Raw genomic sequence first — 18,895 nt, 5'->3', positions numbered from 1 at the left:
TACCGACTCACACTGCTGCGTCCAGGCTCCACCCACCGCTCCGGGAAATCCCGCGCTCAAATCTCGCGATAACACCGCGACCTCTCTAATTGTCACTTGTGCAGCTGATTGTTTAACCATTAAATATGATCATAATGATTTATTTATGGCAGTAATAAAATACTGTAACCTTTCAAATTACATTTTTTTACTATTATTGATTTTTTTTTTATAAAATAAAAAAAACAATATAGTTATTTCTTCAGTCCTTCAAAACTTTGAGCAATGTGGACAAGATTAATCAAAGATATAACAAAAACAAAATATCCAAGCGGTCTCTTTTTACCTCTGCAGCGATGAAACATCGGTCTTTCTTATCATAACCTTTAGTCTAACAAAACCTCCTGTATAATCTGCTGGTTAAACTGCAAACTCAAGTTTATTCCTGCAGGCATTCACCCTAAAAATATATGTCCAAGAATAGCATTAACATACTTAAGATGTGAGCAACAAATAGTATAGTTTTGTATCTATAGGTGACGCTGAAGCAAAAACACATCTCTATATTTAATGAATATAATGGAAATAAACATGACATGTCTTTTAACAAACAGTGGCTAGTAACATCAGACATTCCATTTGTCTTAATTATTCGGGAGCCCAAACAAACACCATCTGTAACAGGTTTTCACTGTCACACTGTCAGAAGCACACACTTCAAACCGTCAGAAAAGGGTCAAAGCAGAATAACAGTTCAATAAACAGTTCAATAAAACAAAACAGCAACACAACACCTGAAGCCCTCAGATGCACAATGGACTCAAGAAACAAAAATAAACATGGCAGCAGCAGAAGAGCAGAACTGAGGCAACGGATTCATTATCACCTTGATGCCATGATGGTGCTGATAAAAAAAAAAACCTGCAGTCAACATGTGTTACATATAATTGATTAAAACTGTATTTACTGTCTTGAGAAACTCACGTCAGTGGCAAAAAAAACAACTACAAAGCAACACCCCCATCTTGAGTCTGAATACAAGAAAAGCAACTGATTCCCACTGTGGTTTGTGTTCCTGCTTCTGCTCTTTGTTCACTGTGTGCATATTAACACATTATGAGGGCGTCCTCGTCCTTCATGCTCTGGTTTTAATAAAAAAAAGGAAATCAAAGGATACAAACAGTATTTTGTGTTTGTAAGTTACAGACATTTATTCGGTGGCCTGGATTTATAAGCACCAGTCTTCTTGAATACGTCATTAAAAGAAACCACAGCCATCTGCACAAACCAGTGATCTGCTGTGACTTTTCCCTCTGTGATGCAAAACATGCACCAAAGAACATATCTCCTGCAGATCATCTGAACATATGACAAACTTCATATGAGTAGGAAAGGCACAGGAGAGAACGGCTGACAAGTAGAACAATTGGCAAAGCTTGCAAAGAAGCCTATGTAATCACACATTGTTTAAATCCATTAGAATAGAATAGAATAGAATAGAATAGAATGTCTTTTATTGCCACTATACACAAGTACAATGAGATTAAAGCCGTTTTTGAATCTGTTTGTTTTAGTACATTACAGAACAATTTTATACATATTTGTATTTTGTAAATTAAAATGCATTAAAATGCATTTGTTTTCGTAAAAGAATCTTGCAAAACAGTTTAAAAAAGGTGAATATATATTTATTAGGTAAACATTAAATCAGAGAACATGTGTATATTCTGACACTAGAGGTCGCTGCAGGCCGTTTGTTGTGAAGACCAAGTGGCTGCAACACACAAAAGGTGTTCAGTGTGTATGGAAATCTTGTTCTTTGGAATGCATATGATTAATGCTAATCATTACATTTGGTCTGAGTTTAACTGCGTCGTATTAAATTAGTCACATTATAATATTTAATATAGATATTTTCTGCCACAAGCTATTCTTGTCAAAAGAACTAATTTAAAATTCTGTCGTTTGTCAAGGCCAAAATATCATCTGATTATCAATTAGGTACTAATTATTCTGTATTTGTGTTGTTTCACCCTCATTTTCTAAAGAAAAGACTTCGTTTGACGTCAGAGATGAATGCGGTTGATGATGCTCTTATGCTGCCTTCAGGTACTCCTCGTAAAAACCTAATTTTTGGGGCTTTTTGAACATATATTTGGCAATGCAGGCTAGTGTGCAGGCGAGAGTTTTAGATAAAATAAATACGAATACAAGTAAAATAAAAAAAATATATATATTTTGACGCGTTTATTGTTTCCAAAAAAACAAATAGTCCACGTTTAAATTTTTTAATTTAAATAAGATGTAAGCTTAGATTATTGGGCTTGTATTAATGTATAATGTATACGTTCTGTATATCGCAAAAAATTTTAAATATTATGATGTGTGTGATGCGTTTCAGTAAAACCCAAAACTCTTTCCTGCACGTGAACGCAGCATAGAAGCCCCACCGCCTCGGCTGGGAGGATACAACCATTCCGATTAGGGCAGCCGTTGCCAACGATGCAATGCCTCGTTTTACGGATGAACCTTGGGCATAGGCACCTTCTGAGTGCCGCGGCCATCTCGAAGAGATTATACCACTCCCATCCCCTCTGATAATCCGTGAAAAAAAGCTTCAGCAGACAACGGCAAAACAACCAAAAGGAGCCCAGCGGAGTCTGCACTCGGGGGTTTTATGTTTACCGAAGAGAAGCTGGAGAGGTGAGCTGAGCTGAGCCGTAGTAACTTTAGCTTGCTACGTGCTATATGCTAACTAGTGTTAGCGGTATGATATAAAAACAATAACAAAACAAAACACACCTGTGTTACCTGTATGGCTAGCACCTGCTAGAAGAGTAGAACAGGACTTTATGTGGACAGTGTTGTTAGGTTAGCATAAGCTAACATTGATCAATCAATGAACAACGAGCTAGCCCCCCTCCTGGTAACGACAGGCTAACGTGAGTTGGTTGTGCTACCGCCGGGCCCGTTATTTAGCTGATTTATGGACTAATCTGTGAAAGTGTTCAACTGAAGCCTCTTATTAGAGTTGTAGAAAAGTTTCACTTTCACTGTAGCAACGCGAGGCAGGATAAATTAGCGCCGTAGGTTAGTGCAGCAGCCATCCTGTCAAAACAAGCCCAACATCTCCCCCACTGCATTCAGCAAGCATTGAGCACACACGTTCTAATGCTAACGTGCACATGTTTTCTCTAAATATTAGCACGTTTAACTGTACCTGCCTCATCTGTCATGTGTCTACACGCTATCCAGTAGGACAGGGCAGCTACAATATTTTGTGTAACACTTAATTAATGAGGAAAACCTGTGTAAAGGTCAGCTTTGCTCTTTCCGTGTAATTAAATGTGAGTACTGAATTTATGTGCCTTATGTTATTTAGGAAGATGGAGCCATGGGTTTGTCCTTCACCCTTCGATGAATTAAAATAAACTGGACCCACACCACTCGGCCAATCTGCCCCTGCCTACCGCAGGGGCTCCCCTCTCCCCATCGCCCTCTCCAGCTATGGCAGGCTTCAAGCGGGGCTATGATGGGAAGATCGCTGGCTTGTATGACCTGGACAAGACGCTGGGCCGTGGCCACTTTGCCGTGGTTAAGCTGGCCCGTCATGTATTCACTGGAGAGAAGGTGGCGGTGAAGGTGATCGACAAGACTAAGCTGGATACCGTGGCAACAGGTCATCTTTTCCAGGAGGTCCGTTGCATGAAGTTGGTGCAGCACCCCAATATTGTGCGCCTGTATGAAGTGATAGACACTCAGACGAAGCTTTACCTCATCTTGGAGCTAGGAGATGGAGGGGACATGTTCGACTACATCATGAAGCATGAAGAGGGTTTGAATGAAGAGCTGGCTAAGAAATATTTTGCCCAGATTGTCCACGCCATCTCTTACTGCCATCGGCTGCACGTGGTGCACAGGGACCTCAAGCCTGAGAATGTAGTGTTCTTTGAAAAACAAGGACTAGTCAAGCTCACGGACTTTGGATTCAGTAACAAGTTTCAGCCGGGGAAAAAGCTGACGACAAGTTGTGGATCACTGGCATACTCCGCACCAGAAATACTGCTTGGCGATGAGTATGATGCTCCAGCCGTAGGTATGCAAAAGATGTGGACTAATGAATGATGCTAAAGTTATGAAATGAGTCACATGGTTAATTAGAACATGATGTTGGTTAGTTCCATTGCAGTACAGGATATAAGCTATGCCTTTGTTGCGGCCTGTAGTCATTTTTATCTTCCTTCATCTATTGACGGCTACTTGTGCCTAAGTCCGTCACCTTTTTTTTTTCCAAAAAAGAGCACAGGCTTTTGGCATCAACACAGGAAACCTTCATCAAATTCACATTTTAAACCCAGTTTCAGCACAGTGGTGTAATGAGGTTGGCAGTGTGGCGAGCACCTGTTTCACAGGTTTTTGTCACACCTTGCTTTAACACATTGGCTGTTAGTTTGCTTACAGATTCCGAACACGTGTTTGCCAGGCCGTGTTTAGTTAACCATCAATCACGTGCCAGTGTCCTGCTGTGCAACATGGTATTCAGAGTTGGATTTGTTTTAAATATCTAGCTGTGTTTTCCAGCAGTGTGCTGCAGCAAACAGAGCCGATCATTTCGCAGACCGCCATGGGCCATGTGCTACAAGGTCAGCTCTACTACTACTGATGTCCATGGGTGTCCCATTGCACTGATTTAACTGTCTCATTGATTTTCTATGAGGACTGACAGAGTGCAGACAGACAGATGTTTGTGTTTGTGTCCTTCATGACAATGATATATCGTTCACTGATGGGACCAGGTCCAGCACTTCGGATTGGATAATGAGATGTTCCCAGTTAAGCTTGTTTTTCAGTTGGTGTTGTTGTACATGTGGTGTTAATCCTAAAGGAGTCTGAAATCGGTCTCATGATTATTTATGAACGTAACTTTAAAAAGTGTGCTTCACAAGCAGTCAGCTAGATCTTATTTGCTTCTCCTTTTTTAAATTAAATTAAGAAACCTGGGGAAATTGCTTAAGGCAGCCCAGCAAAGAGCGCCACACACCAGTGAGTGCACTGGAGGCAATGCAGGTAAAGTGCCTTGCCCAAGGACACACAACGATGACTAGGGAGGAGTTGGGATCGAACCATCGACCTTCCGGTTATTGGACAACCCTGCTCTACCACTGAGCCACTGCTTTTTTTAAATTAATCTGTTCTCACAAAGTTAATAGGTGTGCCCGAGGCAATGAGGAAACTGTGGTTAGTTTCTTATTGAACTTTACACAGACAAATAAACCTACACATACTCGCTTATTCTAAGAACTTGTCTATAGTGAAGGCAGTGGTTTATTGCTCTGCAGTTTTGCTCCACGCTTGCTAATTTCAAGAAGCTGCAGTCAGAATAATAACCGGCTGGCTCACGGTGGACGGATAACATGTAGGTATAATGTAGATGTGGACTCAACCAACACAGCTTTGCTAACGACTGGTACAACATCTGGCATACTAATGTATCCTAATGACATATCTGCTGCGCTTAGGTATCCCAGTGTCTCTCTGTACTGCAGCTGTAGACGCTATAGGGAATGTTTATGACCATTAAATGTAGTTAGTAAATGTAGACAGTTCTATGCCAGATGGCTGTTGTGTGACATGCACTTACTGGCACTGATGGTAATTGCATAGGTACTACGTACTTCTAGCTGTATTACGCAGCCACAGCCCTCTACAGTTTGTGTGGAGAGTACTTGCAACCTCTGATGGCCATTCTCTGGTTCTGCTTTTTTTGTTTGCACCACACAGTGCTGTGTAGTTAAGTACTACTGTGGCTGTGTGGGTATTTGTCATGCTGTGTGGTCAGAGCCATTAGCCTCATGTGTTTGTTGCCCTGAAAATGAGAGTAATGAGGTGAAAGTGCTTATTGTTTGCACATGTGTGGACCAGGTTCCAAAACTTGTTTTCTAGTGACCAACTCTCAGGATGATTAGGCCTGTTTGTCAGATTGGATTGTGTTGTGTTTATTTATGAAAATGACTGTCTATGTGTCATGCCTAACAAGAGCCCGTTTATAAATCTCAACGGAGACAGTATCGTTCAGTCATTGACCGTTTGATAAGAGCCAGGTTCAAGCTTTTATAACAGGATTCAGAATATTGTGCTGTTTGGCGGATGGGAAGCCTTTATCTTTCAGAAGCCTTCCTATATTCTAGCCATTGATGACCCATATCAGCCTATTTGCCGCTCTATGAATCTGTGCCCTGCAGATCCGTTTAGTAGGCTTTGCTGCTTTGCTCCACGAGGGCACCAGAACTGTGTCTCTAGAGAGCAGCCAGAGGGGCTCTTAATTGCAGTCCTGGTTACTGTTGCCTGTGCCAGTAGATGGGAAGAACAGTTAATCCATGCTATTGTTTGGATTGGGCCAGGAGAGGATGAGAGCGAGGCAGGATGCAGTGATTATACAGTCCTGTGTTGACACAGACTGGCTGGCATTGGAACTCATTTATCTGGTTCTCTACACTGGGCCATAGACCAACCTCCTCATAATTTTGATAGTTTTCACCAGAAGAAATTAAGGGTTAATGGAGGTAGTAATTTACGTTAAGAGCTGCTAATTTTGTGCATTTTCTTCAAATCTCTGAACCCCATGAAATATCTGTTTTTTTCCACTTCTGTCACGTTTTTATTCAGTGTGGTTGCATTTTCCACTAAGATTTTGAAACGGCTAATTAAAATTGCAAATATAAAGGGCACGAATAAATTGCCATTGATAAATAAAGGGATCTTTCCCTGTCCTGATCTAATGAAGGCTGAACATTTCAAAAACAAATGGTAAAAAAACACCCTCTGTTTTTGTTAGATTTGGACAGTGCACAGAAAGCCGTCTGCCTATTGGCATTGTAAAACAACACTGTGGAAATAGATGTAGTAGTAGTGATAGTTTACACCTCTTACTGCCTCTTTGTCACTAAGGTGTGTTTGCTCTCTGCTTGCTTCAAAGAGATACACATGTACGTAATAATATAACCACGGTGATCGTTTTACAGTCACTTGAAAGTGTCAGTGTGGCGTCTGGGAATGTGTTACAAAACTCCTCATGTCAACATGGCTTTGTAGATCTTATATGTGGTCAAATAGGTTCATCAGGAAGCCTCAGAAGACAGCTGGACTATACCACAGTGTGCACAGAGCATGCAGCTGTAACACCGTTATCTGTCTTGACACTGATAGCAGTTCATCACATCACCTTTCCAGACAAATATTCTGTCAATAGTTATAGTTTTCAAGACATGTCACCTTTGGGAGGTTTCAGGGGTCATGTTTTTAGAGGCATGTTTGTGGTGTATGATGCAGTGCATCCTGATACAAATATGCAACTGTAAGGGTTTCAAATTGACGGTCAATATTTATCAAATCCGAGACAGATACCCACAAACGTTAAACTTCTCTAACACTACCTCTTTACAAATAAAATACAAAGGGCCGCTGTAGCAGCAACAAGGTTTTCAAATGTCAGATATTTGAAAAAAAAGAAAAATGCAATAAGTGTAAACATCTTACATTCACTATATAAATAAAACAGCACAAATCAACTACAGTAGGAGATTTGGCATTGAAGGTTCAGTGTTCAACAAATGTCACTTAACATTAGCAGGTTCTTTTTGAGGAATACGAGCATTTCTGCTCTCCCTGTCATCAGACATGATACTGGATGCCGTGCTAAACAGTCTTTCGCTTTCCTCACTGGTTGAAGGGGCACTCGGGAACTTTGCTGCACCAATGAGAGGAAAGCAAGCATGGTTGTTTGAGTCCTGCCCCATGGCTAAAAAGTGTTGGTGCTCCTTACTGTGGAGTCTTTTCAAATGTTTGATCAAGTTTTGTTGGATTGTAGGTCGTGACGGAGCTTCTGCTTCTCAGTAAAACGGCTTTGCCAAAATTGCATGTTGCCGTCTTGCTTTGAAGTGTTTCTAGTGTAAAATACTTCCACCCAGCAGACATGTTGTGATCATAGACTGTATATAGTTGTGATGAAAAGTTGGTAAGCCACAGCTGGCTGCTTGGTGCTCGCCTGCTAGCTGGCTGCAAGCTGTGGAATCGATTTCCAGAACGAAGGCATGTCTCATTACTCCTCGTCTCAGTGAGATACGCCTCCGTTCAGGAAATCCACTCCACCTTTTTCAGCCAGTTGGCAGAGAATCACTTGTGGAGTAAACTCAGCAGACAACATTAAAGCACGGACATGGCTCATGGATTGGAAATCTCTGCAGGAAATGTCAGATCTGTGAATTGCGTTGGTATCAGAACCTTATCTGGATATGGTGTCACACGGTTTGTCTACCACAGAACATGTTCTGACTCCTGACGCATCACAACTGTTGAGTGATGTCTTCATTAAATTTCCAAATAGTTTGTTCACACATTCTCTTGTGTGAGTGACACCCAGTGTCACTTTTGTTCTCTCTCTGTGCACAAATAACAGCTATAATATAAATAAACCCTGAGCCTGTAATAGTATGTAATAGAACCTCCTTTACTACTAAGGGGAATATGTTTGTGTGTGTGCTCCATTAAAACTCTATGAGGTGAAACTCAAGAGACCATGGAGCAGTGTTGCATGTGAATGGAAATGTATGTGGGAACACAGGCATCATGTTCTATTTCCATTTTAATACCTGTATCACTAATGAGCCTACAAGTTGGCAGGTCTGGTCTGGTTCTTCATATCAGCTGCAACCTGAAACTCCCAAGAGTATCAGGAGCACGCTAGTGTGAAGTGTTTAATGGAATGTTTGTGAATTTGGACTTCTTGCTAAGGTTTTTGAACTGTGCCTAGGGGCTCCTTGCACCTTTTGCATTAATTTCACAGCATGCAGCCAGAGACTTGTTAAACCGATCTGCATATGTAGTCATGTGTTTGTGGATGAATTTTTTTAAAAAAGCCAGGGAGGATAGAGGCCTATACAGCCTGGTGGCTGTGAGAGCAACTGGTCAGCTGTCAGTCAGTTATGGCGGGGATTAGTCAAAGCTAGCTGGGCTCCCAAGAGAGACGCATGTGAATGGATGGGGTGACAGGTGGCAAAGGTTGTGCATTGCACTCAGTCTTAAGACATGAGGACATGGTCTGAGCCAAAGGTTCTGCTGCCAGTTTGAATTTCAGGATGAAAGCCCACATTGCTAACAGGTGAAGGGATTTATTAGCTGAAGGACATTCTTTCTTCCCTTTGATGTAAAAATGCCATTTTTTAGTATGTACTGTAAATATGTGTGTAGAAGCCACTGATAGCAGTTTAATAGAAACAATAAAAAGAGCAATGGATGTCAGATGTTTGTCCCAACACAGGTAGTTTGACACACCTGCTGTGCCTACAAGATAGTGCCCCATATTTTTTTAAGTAATTTGACAGTTGAGGAACTTCACTGAGTCGTTAGCTCACCCTCTTCATGGCCTGTGTGGTTCCCAGGTTCAGACTGCACAGCGGGGACTCATCACTCTGAGGGCGGGAGAGTGCCAATTAGTTTTTGGACTTGAGCTGAAAATTGCAATACAACTCCGGAGGTGGGATTGACACCCTTAGGATGTCTGCTCGACAGCACTGTAACTGCTGTGCTCCTATTGTTTTGATTGTAGAGCCAGCAGACTGTGACATTCAAAGGAACAGAGCTCTGTGTATAAGTGGTGAACTTGTTGCCTGCAGTCAGACCTCTGGAGCTGCTCATGCCCTTACAACATACTTTGATTCCCTTAAATCTTCACTCACAAGCTTAAAGTGCACATAAGGCCTTTGTTGTGAGGGAGGAATCTGACAGCTGATGGCGATAGGCAGTCTGAACCTTTTGTTTGGACTATAGCCAGTGTTACTGGTTGGTAAATGTCAGCATAAAGTAAGCTGACAGGCTTGTGTGTATGGGGAAAAGGAGGTCATCTGCACTCCATTCTCACGTTGGCTCGTTCTCCCCTGTACTCCTCCGTTCCTGTCCACTTCCTGAAGCTCAGTGCAGGTTGAGGTGGCAGATGTCTGGTCTGCTCTGGATCTGACACATCTGCTATTAATACTCACACTGAGCAGCTGAGTGGGACAGGCACTCTCTGGTTGACTGATCCAAAAGTACACATCCTAGACAATGCGGCCTGCACTGCATCTGGCCAGCGCTGGATGGTGAAACAGTCAGCTGTGTTCTCATCTGTTGTCATTATGACTTATCACTGCCAGGTGACCCTTTTTAAGAAGGTGGTGAAGAGGAGGTAGGAAAGGAAATGATGTTCTAACCAAAAGACAGAGCTCCTGGATTGGCTGTTATCACACTAGAAAATCCACTGTAGGCTGGGGAAGCAGTGATTAAGTCAAATGATTCTTTTCAGTGATCCATAACAAACCTGTGGTTGTTCCTTTGTGTGCAATGAAGACTATTACTTTGTATCATCACTGGATAGGCATGTTGGCTGCTTGTCGTGCCAGTTGACTGTTTGGTTGAAATGCAAACCAACAAGTTTGTTGTTGTTTGTTGTTGATGGATGTGGTAAACCAGCGACTCTATTCTGATGCTTAAACTCCATGCTGACTCAAGAAGGAAAGTTGATCCCTCTAGAAATTCCTTAAAGGGTTCATGATTCATGCACATTTCCACATCTGTGTTACTATTCTGGGGTTTTACTGCCATATCTTTGCCTTGCCTATATTTTAAAAATGTTCTACAGGTTATTTATGCAGCTTGTCAGTTCCAGTACTGTCATGGTTTCTTAGCGGCTGGCTTTACATGGTCAGGCGCCCTATTGTGAGCACACTCTGGTGTCATTGGATGGCTTCTGGAAGCTGCCACTTGGAAAACTTTGCCTACCATGAATATTGAATTAAGGAATGGGTCAGCTGCATGCATGTCTGCACTAATAGACAAACGTATAAGTGCCAGTCTAAACATAGAAATGACTGGACTATTATAACTGAAATTGGGTGAAAGAAAGTGATACAAAATCTTGATGCTGTTGTTCATTATAGTGTTTCTCAGTGCTGATCTGGTCGAGTTCCTTCCAAACGCTTCCCTGTTATGGGCACTGTGGCTGCTGTCATTTCAAGCTGCTTGGTGGTTCATCAGAGCGGAGCGCCTGAATGCAGAGAAGGAGAGGAGAAGATGCCAAGAGACAAAATCCCACAGTCACTAATTAAAGCATCATGGTGCTGCTGTAATGTAGAGAAATGCAGAATGGGATGTTCTGTAGATCACAGATGTGTTATGTGTATTTGGGAGCTTGGCAAGTAAAGAGAACGGAGGAAGAGACAGTTTTCCACTTCCTGTTTCCTTTTTAAGACCACTCTTTGTTTGTTGAAGCCAAGATGGAAATACAGAAAAAAAATGCTACAGGCTTCCTTTTGTAAATTGTCATTGATGGCTGTTTGGATTGCAAAAAAAATCATGTGTCTTCAGTTTGTAAATCACTGGGGAACACACCACTTAAAATGTAAATGTGAAAAAAAAAAAAAATGATTGTAGGCCGGCATTGATGTGGCTTTGCCATGTTATTGCTCACCAGTGTGAATGTGTGGACAGATTTGCCAGAGGGCCAAACAGAGGCATCTCTCAGCCTCTAATTTGAGATTGGGAGCGAGCGTTTCTATGGTAACGGATGCTGCAAGCGTGAAGGAGCCAGGTGTGAGGTAGTATTCCTGTGGGGATATCTGCTTCTACTCAGCTACCCTTCTCTGTCTGACCGGTCAAACTATTGCTCAGAATCTACAAATAATAGAGCACACACATGCATCCAACACTAATTGATACACCACCGTAGTAGTACTAATAGTAATTGAAATACCCAAAGAGAGAAGATATTTGTGTCTAGGATTTGTGTAAGTTGTTGTCGGCCATTCTTGGGTCAAGCTCTTTGACCTGGTTATGGCAGCAGCATCATTTTTCTACAGAGTGCAGCAGGTCCCTCGAGGCCCTGGGGTTGTTTATAGTTACATAACCTGCTTTTCACTTCCAAGCCGTGACCAAATGAAACATGTTTATCAGACCATATTAGAGGCACTCAACCTGACCATCTGTCTGGCATTTACACAAAGACCTGTGCTGCTAAAAAAGTTGGGCTTCGTGTGTTCAGCGGGTACATGTTCTGTCACAAAATAGAAAAAGAAAACAGATGCGGGGTCGATTATTACTGTATGCTCACCCATCACTGTCAATGTAATTAAGAAGGTAGGATTGAAATAGCATGTGCTCATTGTACTAAAATAATAACACCAAAATGGTCTATTGAGGAAAATGGTGCATAATATTTTCACTAAAGGTCAGCTACACTCCCTGTCCACTACAGGAGGTTCATAGCCTTTAGCTAAAGCTAGCCAAATGCTGCATGTGTCATACACTGTTACTGTTCTTGTTGATGCACATATCTTAAACACAAATCTTTGACTGTCAAAGTTCAGTTTGCTGAGTCAGTTATATTCACTTAAGAAGATAGAGTTAGAGTAAATATTGCTTGCTGCGCATTAATACAGTTCAAACCTTTTGAATCACAGCCAGCCTTATCTAGGTAATTGGTCTTGGATGAATGTCCAATGTTGGAAAAGTGTGGGTGGATGATATGCACTCTGATTTTGCCCTTGGTTACTATTATCCTAATTATTAGCTATGGCTTATGAAGCAGTTAATTTTGATGGGCTCTTTTATATTTTTAGCCACATTAATGGTGTAACTTTAGGGACGTCATCGTTGGTCAGTCAAACGTCTAAAATTAGGTCAGCATGAATGGACAGGAATAAAGTTTATGATGGACATTGGACTTCAGCATTAGCATGCTATTGCTAATATTAGAGCTAAATTGTAATGTATAATTTATAAATATGTACTTTTTTATCATATGACTTCCTGGATTGCTTGGCAGGTCCTTGAGTCAGGGTTTCCAGGGATTACCTAATTGGACAAAGAGATTAGATTTTGGTTTGGGTGGCTGCATGAATTTGTTCATTGTTGAGATAAGACTAAATATTTTGAAGACGGTATATCAATTACTAATGACAATGTTTGTTCTAAGTCACACAGTGAATACCATTCAAGTAGTAAAGGAATGAGCGATTCCAGTCTCTTCCATATTCATAGCAGGGGAGAAACCATAATGCTAATGTGAGACAACATGAGGCAGGGGATGCCTGGGAGAGAGCTGCACGTTATACTGGGGTTCTGGCTCTCATCCATATTCAGCACCAGCAGCTCCTCTCATCACTAGGAGCCAGCACATTTCTCCTTTTCTTCCTCTCGCACACTTTTGCAGTCCTTCTACACACTCGGTGTGTTAGTTTATATTCTTTTGCACCAAAACCAGCATGTTCCTCAGATCAATGATGCTGCTGTCAGCGTGCATGTGCAACCTTGGCTGCTTCCATGTACCACGCTGCCTTTTAACAAGGAGGAATATATCCTCATGATGCAATTCACATTTAGAATAATAGATTTTTTTTTTTTTATTTGAGAACTTTATTAAAAGTAAAGTTAAAAAGAAAACAATTTTTTTACAGTTTTGTATAATTAAAGATAAACTATGATTTATAGACCAATTACCAGACAAGTATGGCACTAAAATTAACATAAAACTATTACTTAGTTAGCTGAGTAAAACATTAATATGTCTGTCTCTCAGCATGTCTATGTTGCTGTTGTCTTGTAAGTCAGTGCATATGTAGCTCTTCAGTTTTGAGTTCTCAGGTGTAATGCCACAGCAGTGCCCCCCAGCTTTCAAAGCTACTGTCACACAATGCCAATCCCATCCAGCTTCTATGCAGCAATTATGTGCATTTTCTACAATTTGCTGCAGGCTAGTGCTGAATCATTAGCACATTGAGACATGTCAGGAATGTGCGGCTGTGTGCGTGGCACAAACCATGACAGTGTTTGATCTTTTTTTTGTGGTTGATTGGATAGAAAAGGAGATGTCACGCTAGCAGGAAAGTAAAGTTTTCAAGTGGTTCTTTAGTAACGTACGAATGCTTTGTGAGAGTGGGATGTGTTGTCAGCAGACAAAGGAAGAAAAATAGTGTATTCTGTGCAGGAAAAGAACATCCCAGCCACCTCTGACCCATTCATGCCAGACTGTTCTGAACAAGAGAGGGCCAGGTTGTGAGATAGCAGGAATCTTGTTATCTGTTCAAGTCTGGTACCTCCCTTTGGCTGTTTTTTTTTTCATCCTGGTGCTTCTCTGCTTTAGTAAGTAACCAGATGAAATTGGTCCAGAAAAAGTTGTCTCACTTCAGCCTGAGCTTCTCTCACTCACCCACTCATGTTCTGTCTTTCTGTCTCTTATTTTTAGATTTATTGGGAAGTACATTACAAGAATAGTTGTTAAACATGCCTAACAACTTTTTCATGAAATAATTAAGCTCTGATACCCCCTTATTTAAAGATATTAGCAGTAAAATTAAAAAAATGTGAAAGCAGCATACAGCTAAAACTGCAGCCACAGCATCAAGATAAGATTCATTTCTATCATGGAATGATGCAGAGTATAGCAATAAACCAGTGATTTGTGAGGTAGCAGTCTCCTACTTGCACTGAAGAGGTGGAGCTGCAGCAGGTCTGCATGTGACAGAGATCTTAAACAGATCTTCAGCTGTCACCCAGAGTGCACTTTCCACTGCCTGTTAGTGACAGTGCCATTTATGCTGATGTGATGGGAGCACGAGTGTGTAAGGAAGAGTGTGTGGGAGTGCCCTTGAGCCTGGCAGCACTGTATATGTTGCTGACAGTCTGTAAAGGTGACTGTGGTGCACTTTTCAGCTGATGAATATGTGTGATGCATAAATTAATCCCCAAAAAAATAGCATAGGTGTCTTTTGTTATCTTTAGTTTATCTTCAAAGTATTAGCACAATGCTCCCTGTACATGCTACCGGGTATTTCACTGGCATGTCCTCTTGTGGATTTGATTAGCCTTGTTACATAGAACAGGTGCACCCAGAATCTGTGCAACACGACTGCCTGAGGCACCGACTCACAGTGACAGTGCCACTGTTACACATACTACACACGTCCCCCCCTTCACTGTTGACTCTTGGTGAAAACTTTTATCTGCTGCTGTGCTGGTTATTAGTGATGCTGATAGTTGGAGGCCTGACAGGAGGCAGAGACACCACACTGAGTGCATGATCATCATCAAAATCCAAAGCAAAAAGAAGTATGCTAAGTTGCTACGCCATGACTTGATCTTCTTTGGTGTTGATTTTGTGCTTATTGCACTTGATGGTGTTAGATGTGCATAGTAAAATTATGCCTAGTATTTGTCATTTTCTCTAAACATAATTTAAAAAGTGAGCCGTCATGCTGGTGCCATGCGGTTTAACTTTCTTCACATCCTTACCTCTTTGAATATTTCAATGAGAGACATCAGTGCAGGCTGAGTGGGAGCTGTTTGAATATTGCAGAAGTGGAGAGATTGAGTCTTGTGATGTATTTGTGATTTGTTTTATATTCATATTTTGGTAATGGCTAAAATAAAACTCTTGGGCCTGGACATACTCAAACCATTGCAGGTTTTGTAAGGGCCACACGGTGACTTTACTGATATATTTTTTTTGTGGCTTCTGTTGTCCTTGTAACACTCCATTTGTTAAGCTGTAGCAGTGGCTCAGTGTTATTAATGCCTTTCACTTTTGCCTACTCTCAGAACAAATGCCATCTGGAAGTCAGACAGAAAATAGGAATTATCCTCCACATAGTGTGTGTTTTGCTCCTGGGCTGTAACTGTGGACCGCTGGCTGCAGCAGCTGCTTCCGCATGCATGCTATGTCCAGTGTGAGCAAACACGGGTGAATGAACTGATACAAAAAAAAATGCCTCAGGGACATCCTTCTTCCATACTGTGCCATCATGCTTAATGTAGCAGAGACCTAGACCCATGGTATCTGTGACAGACAGACAGGAGGAGCTGGAAAAGGGCCAAAGATGCGAACCCTGGGCCAGCTAGGGTAGTAGTGTCGATCAGAACCAAGTGCTGCCATGAGATGGTATTAAAATTCAAATCAAACAACATGCAATTATGTGAGAAGTTTTTCTCTTAAAAAGCACTCAGTGCAGATTATTTTGTTCACTTTTTGTATGGTCGCTCAGTTAGTTTAATTACACACAGCTCCACTTAGCCTAAGGGCAAATCCTGCAGTGCAGTTACTAACCCTGCAGAGGCAGGGCCCTGGCAATTTGGAGTGCATCATCACCATTAAAGATGGCAGGCGCAGTGCTGAGACTGGAAGCGAAAGGCATTTCATAATTTGTTTGCTCAAGTCTTCATCATGGAAAAAAAATAGTTTGGAGTTGTATTTTTTTTTTTTTTTTTTTTTTAGTATCTGGCACATGTCCTCGTGCATCATCAAGACTCCATTCTGCCAATCCATTAAGTAGTGAGGGCATAGGAGCATTTGCGTTTAATTAGAAAGTTACTTAAAAACCCTCATCATGGTAATTACTTCAGAGCTGCCAATATTTGATTGGCGCCGCTGTGATGTCTTAGCCTGAGTGAGCGGGTCGGCTTCACTGTAAAACGGGGTTGGAGATAGAAATGTTAACTCACAAATATATGTGTGTGTTTGTGTGTGTATATAAGAGGGAGGTAGGAGTTCTGCCTTCCAAGGTGTTGCATGCTCCATGCTGGGGGCTGTTTCTCACACTCCTGCTGTTAGTTCTGTTACAACCGCTGGAGTGTGGGTCTGTGTGTGTGCGCGCTTGTATGCATGTGTCGGTTGCATACGGCCCAGTGCTTCTGCATGCTGACAGTTTGCTTTCCCTGCGTGCAGCTAGCAAGTGCAGATATGCACACTTGAATAGGCGCACACATACACACAGATGAATTGGCTTGACATTCATTATACTGATAGCGTGCACACACACACACACACTGTTTCATGATAAACTTACACATGAGAGCTTGTTTTCGATTTCAGTGAAGTGGACTTTTTCTGCACACAAACACTCGTAGCTGTGCCTCTGCGTGAAGAAGGCACACAGTCACCTGTGATAATGACAGGTTGGGTAAAAATGCCAGAAAAAGAACTGACTGATTTACTGTACTACAAATTCCTCCATTGCTGTTGTTGTGTACAAGTGCATGCCTTTCCCTTCTCTGTCATCCTTTCTTATGACGTAAGAGGGCTGAGATGTTGAGATAAAACATGTCTTTTATACTCTGGTGTCATCTGAAGTCAGTCAGTGTTGAAGGCAGCTAGATCAGCTGTCATTTAACTTCTCTGCAGCATTTCTTGATCATTGGGGTTCATATTTGAACAGTTTATGCTCCACCACCCAAACAAAACAAGTGCATATTCACCAAATATATCCATACACAGTGAATCCCTTTGTTATGCCTTCTAGTAACCCCTTTTGCTTATCAAAAATGTTGCTGATTGGTTTGCACAGATAAAAACAAAACAACAAAAATGGCTGTCTGTAGTCACAGTCACTCAAACTGTGTCTCTGTCTTTCTCTGTGCCTCAGATATCTGGAGTCTTGGTGTGATCCTATTCATGTTGGTATGTGGGCAGCCACCCTTCCAGGAAGCTAACGACAGCGAGACCCTCACCATGATCATGGATTGTAAATACACTGTACCAGCCCACGTCTCCAGCGCCTGCAAAGAGTAAGTGATGGAACTGCATTCTCCCCCTATCATCCTGTCTTATTTCTTTCAAAGCATCCACAATTTAAATGTCTCTTAGTCACTTTAAGAAGAGTTTTAACTCAGAAATTTCTGTCATGTCGTGGAAAATATCCTTGATGTTCTGATCTTGCCTGAGTGATGTAAAACTTTTCTTTCTCTGTTTTCCGTCTGGCTTGTTGTTGACAACATATGTGATTTGTGGAAGTTCTATAACCTGACCTGATCACAGTATAGATTGACCATAGCTGCTACAGTGCCACCTTGTCCTGTCTTATAAGACAGCCAACCTTATAGCAAAGTTTAAGCAGCCTGTCTCTAGTCTGAGTCACAGCTCATAATTCTCATAGGAAACATGAAGAGCAGTTTATGATAAACATGTCGGTGCATCTTCTCGTGGGTTTTGGCTGGATGGAAACGTTGGCTCACTGTGTTTAAGCCTGACTAACAGCATCCTGCTGTTCCATTTTATTTAATACCTCCTCTAATTTTAGGACTCGTGATTGGTTAACTGCATTACAAAGTCTATAAATATACAAGATGGTTGGCTACAGAGCTATTAAAATACCATTGCAGTTAGTGTTGCTTGTAAAGACAGATAAAATTAAAGATGAGTAAAGATAAAACGCACAATATGCTCTCAAGGTTTTTTTTAAAAAAAAAAGGTGGAAACTGACTCCCAGCTCACATTATTTATTTGTAGTTTCTGGCATAACTGCGTGGCTTTTCTGGACATCATTGGTTTAATATTCCCTTCTCTAAAGCTTGACCTAGATCTACCTTTGTGATAAGCCACACAAGGATTAAACTAATAATACTGTATGTAACTTTATATGTAGTTCATATTCAGGTTTGTTTTGGTCGTGGGTTGGGGATTTGGCTGCGTGTTTCATGTTTTATTTAAAGAAATCCTGCTTTCCAAACAGGGTCTCTGTTGGTTTTGTTTCCTATCTTGGTATATTTTCTGCCTTGGTGACCCCCTGCTCTGCTCTTATTATTTGATTATTATTATGTTTTGCTTTTTTGGGAAAAAGAATATTATGATTATTACAAATAATTACAAAACCTTTTGATCTGCAGTGTGAAATAGAAGGCACTAGAACACAGCAGTAGCTCCACTGATTCATTCCAGGCCCTGCAGACCAGTAGCTGGCAGAGATTTAAAACCCTTAAAGCAGTTGGTGCAGCTCAGAGGCTGAACAGAACAGTGTAACTTCAAACACAACTGAACATGTTCCACCCTCAAAATTAGTTGGCGGAATACAGTATGAACTGCATCATTAACCACTTGTTTATAGATCACACTGTTAAA

The 18,895-nt window shown here is 41.3% G+C and overlaps 1 protein-coding gene across 3 annotated transcripts in view; it reads left to right on the top strand.

Annotated features, from left to right (window-relative positions):
• Nucleotides 1–2,436: 2,436 nt before the first annotated feature.
• The window catches only part of snrka (SNF related kinase a), a 31,867-nt gene continuing 15,408 nt past the window's right edge, over nt 2,437–18,895 (top strand). For 2 of the 3 annotated variants that reach the window (XM_028426101.1, XM_028426099.1), the window contains exons 1-3: nt 2,437–2,682; nt 3,362–4,075; nt 17,424–17,565. In XM_028426101.1, coding sequence (XP_028281902.1) covers nt 3,487–4,075; nt 17,424–17,565 — 731 coding nt within the window. In that variant the 5' untranslated portion in view covers nt 2,437–2,682; nt 3,362–3,486. The remainder of the gene's footprint in view (nt 2,683–3,361; nt 4,076–17,423; nt 17,566–18,895) is intronic. The other variant, XM_028426100.1, reaches the window with a different exon arrangement.

Source organism: Parambassis ranga, chromosome 16, assembly GCF_900634625.1.
Source record: "Parambassis ranga chromosome 16, fParRan2.1, whole genome shotgun sequence".
Classification (NCBI taxonomy): domain Eukaryota; kingdom Metazoa; phylum Chordata; class Actinopteri; family Ambassidae; genus Parambassis; species Parambassis ranga.
Note: the sequence above shows the minus strand (reverse complement) of the source record. Positions and strands in the feature narration are given on the sequence as shown.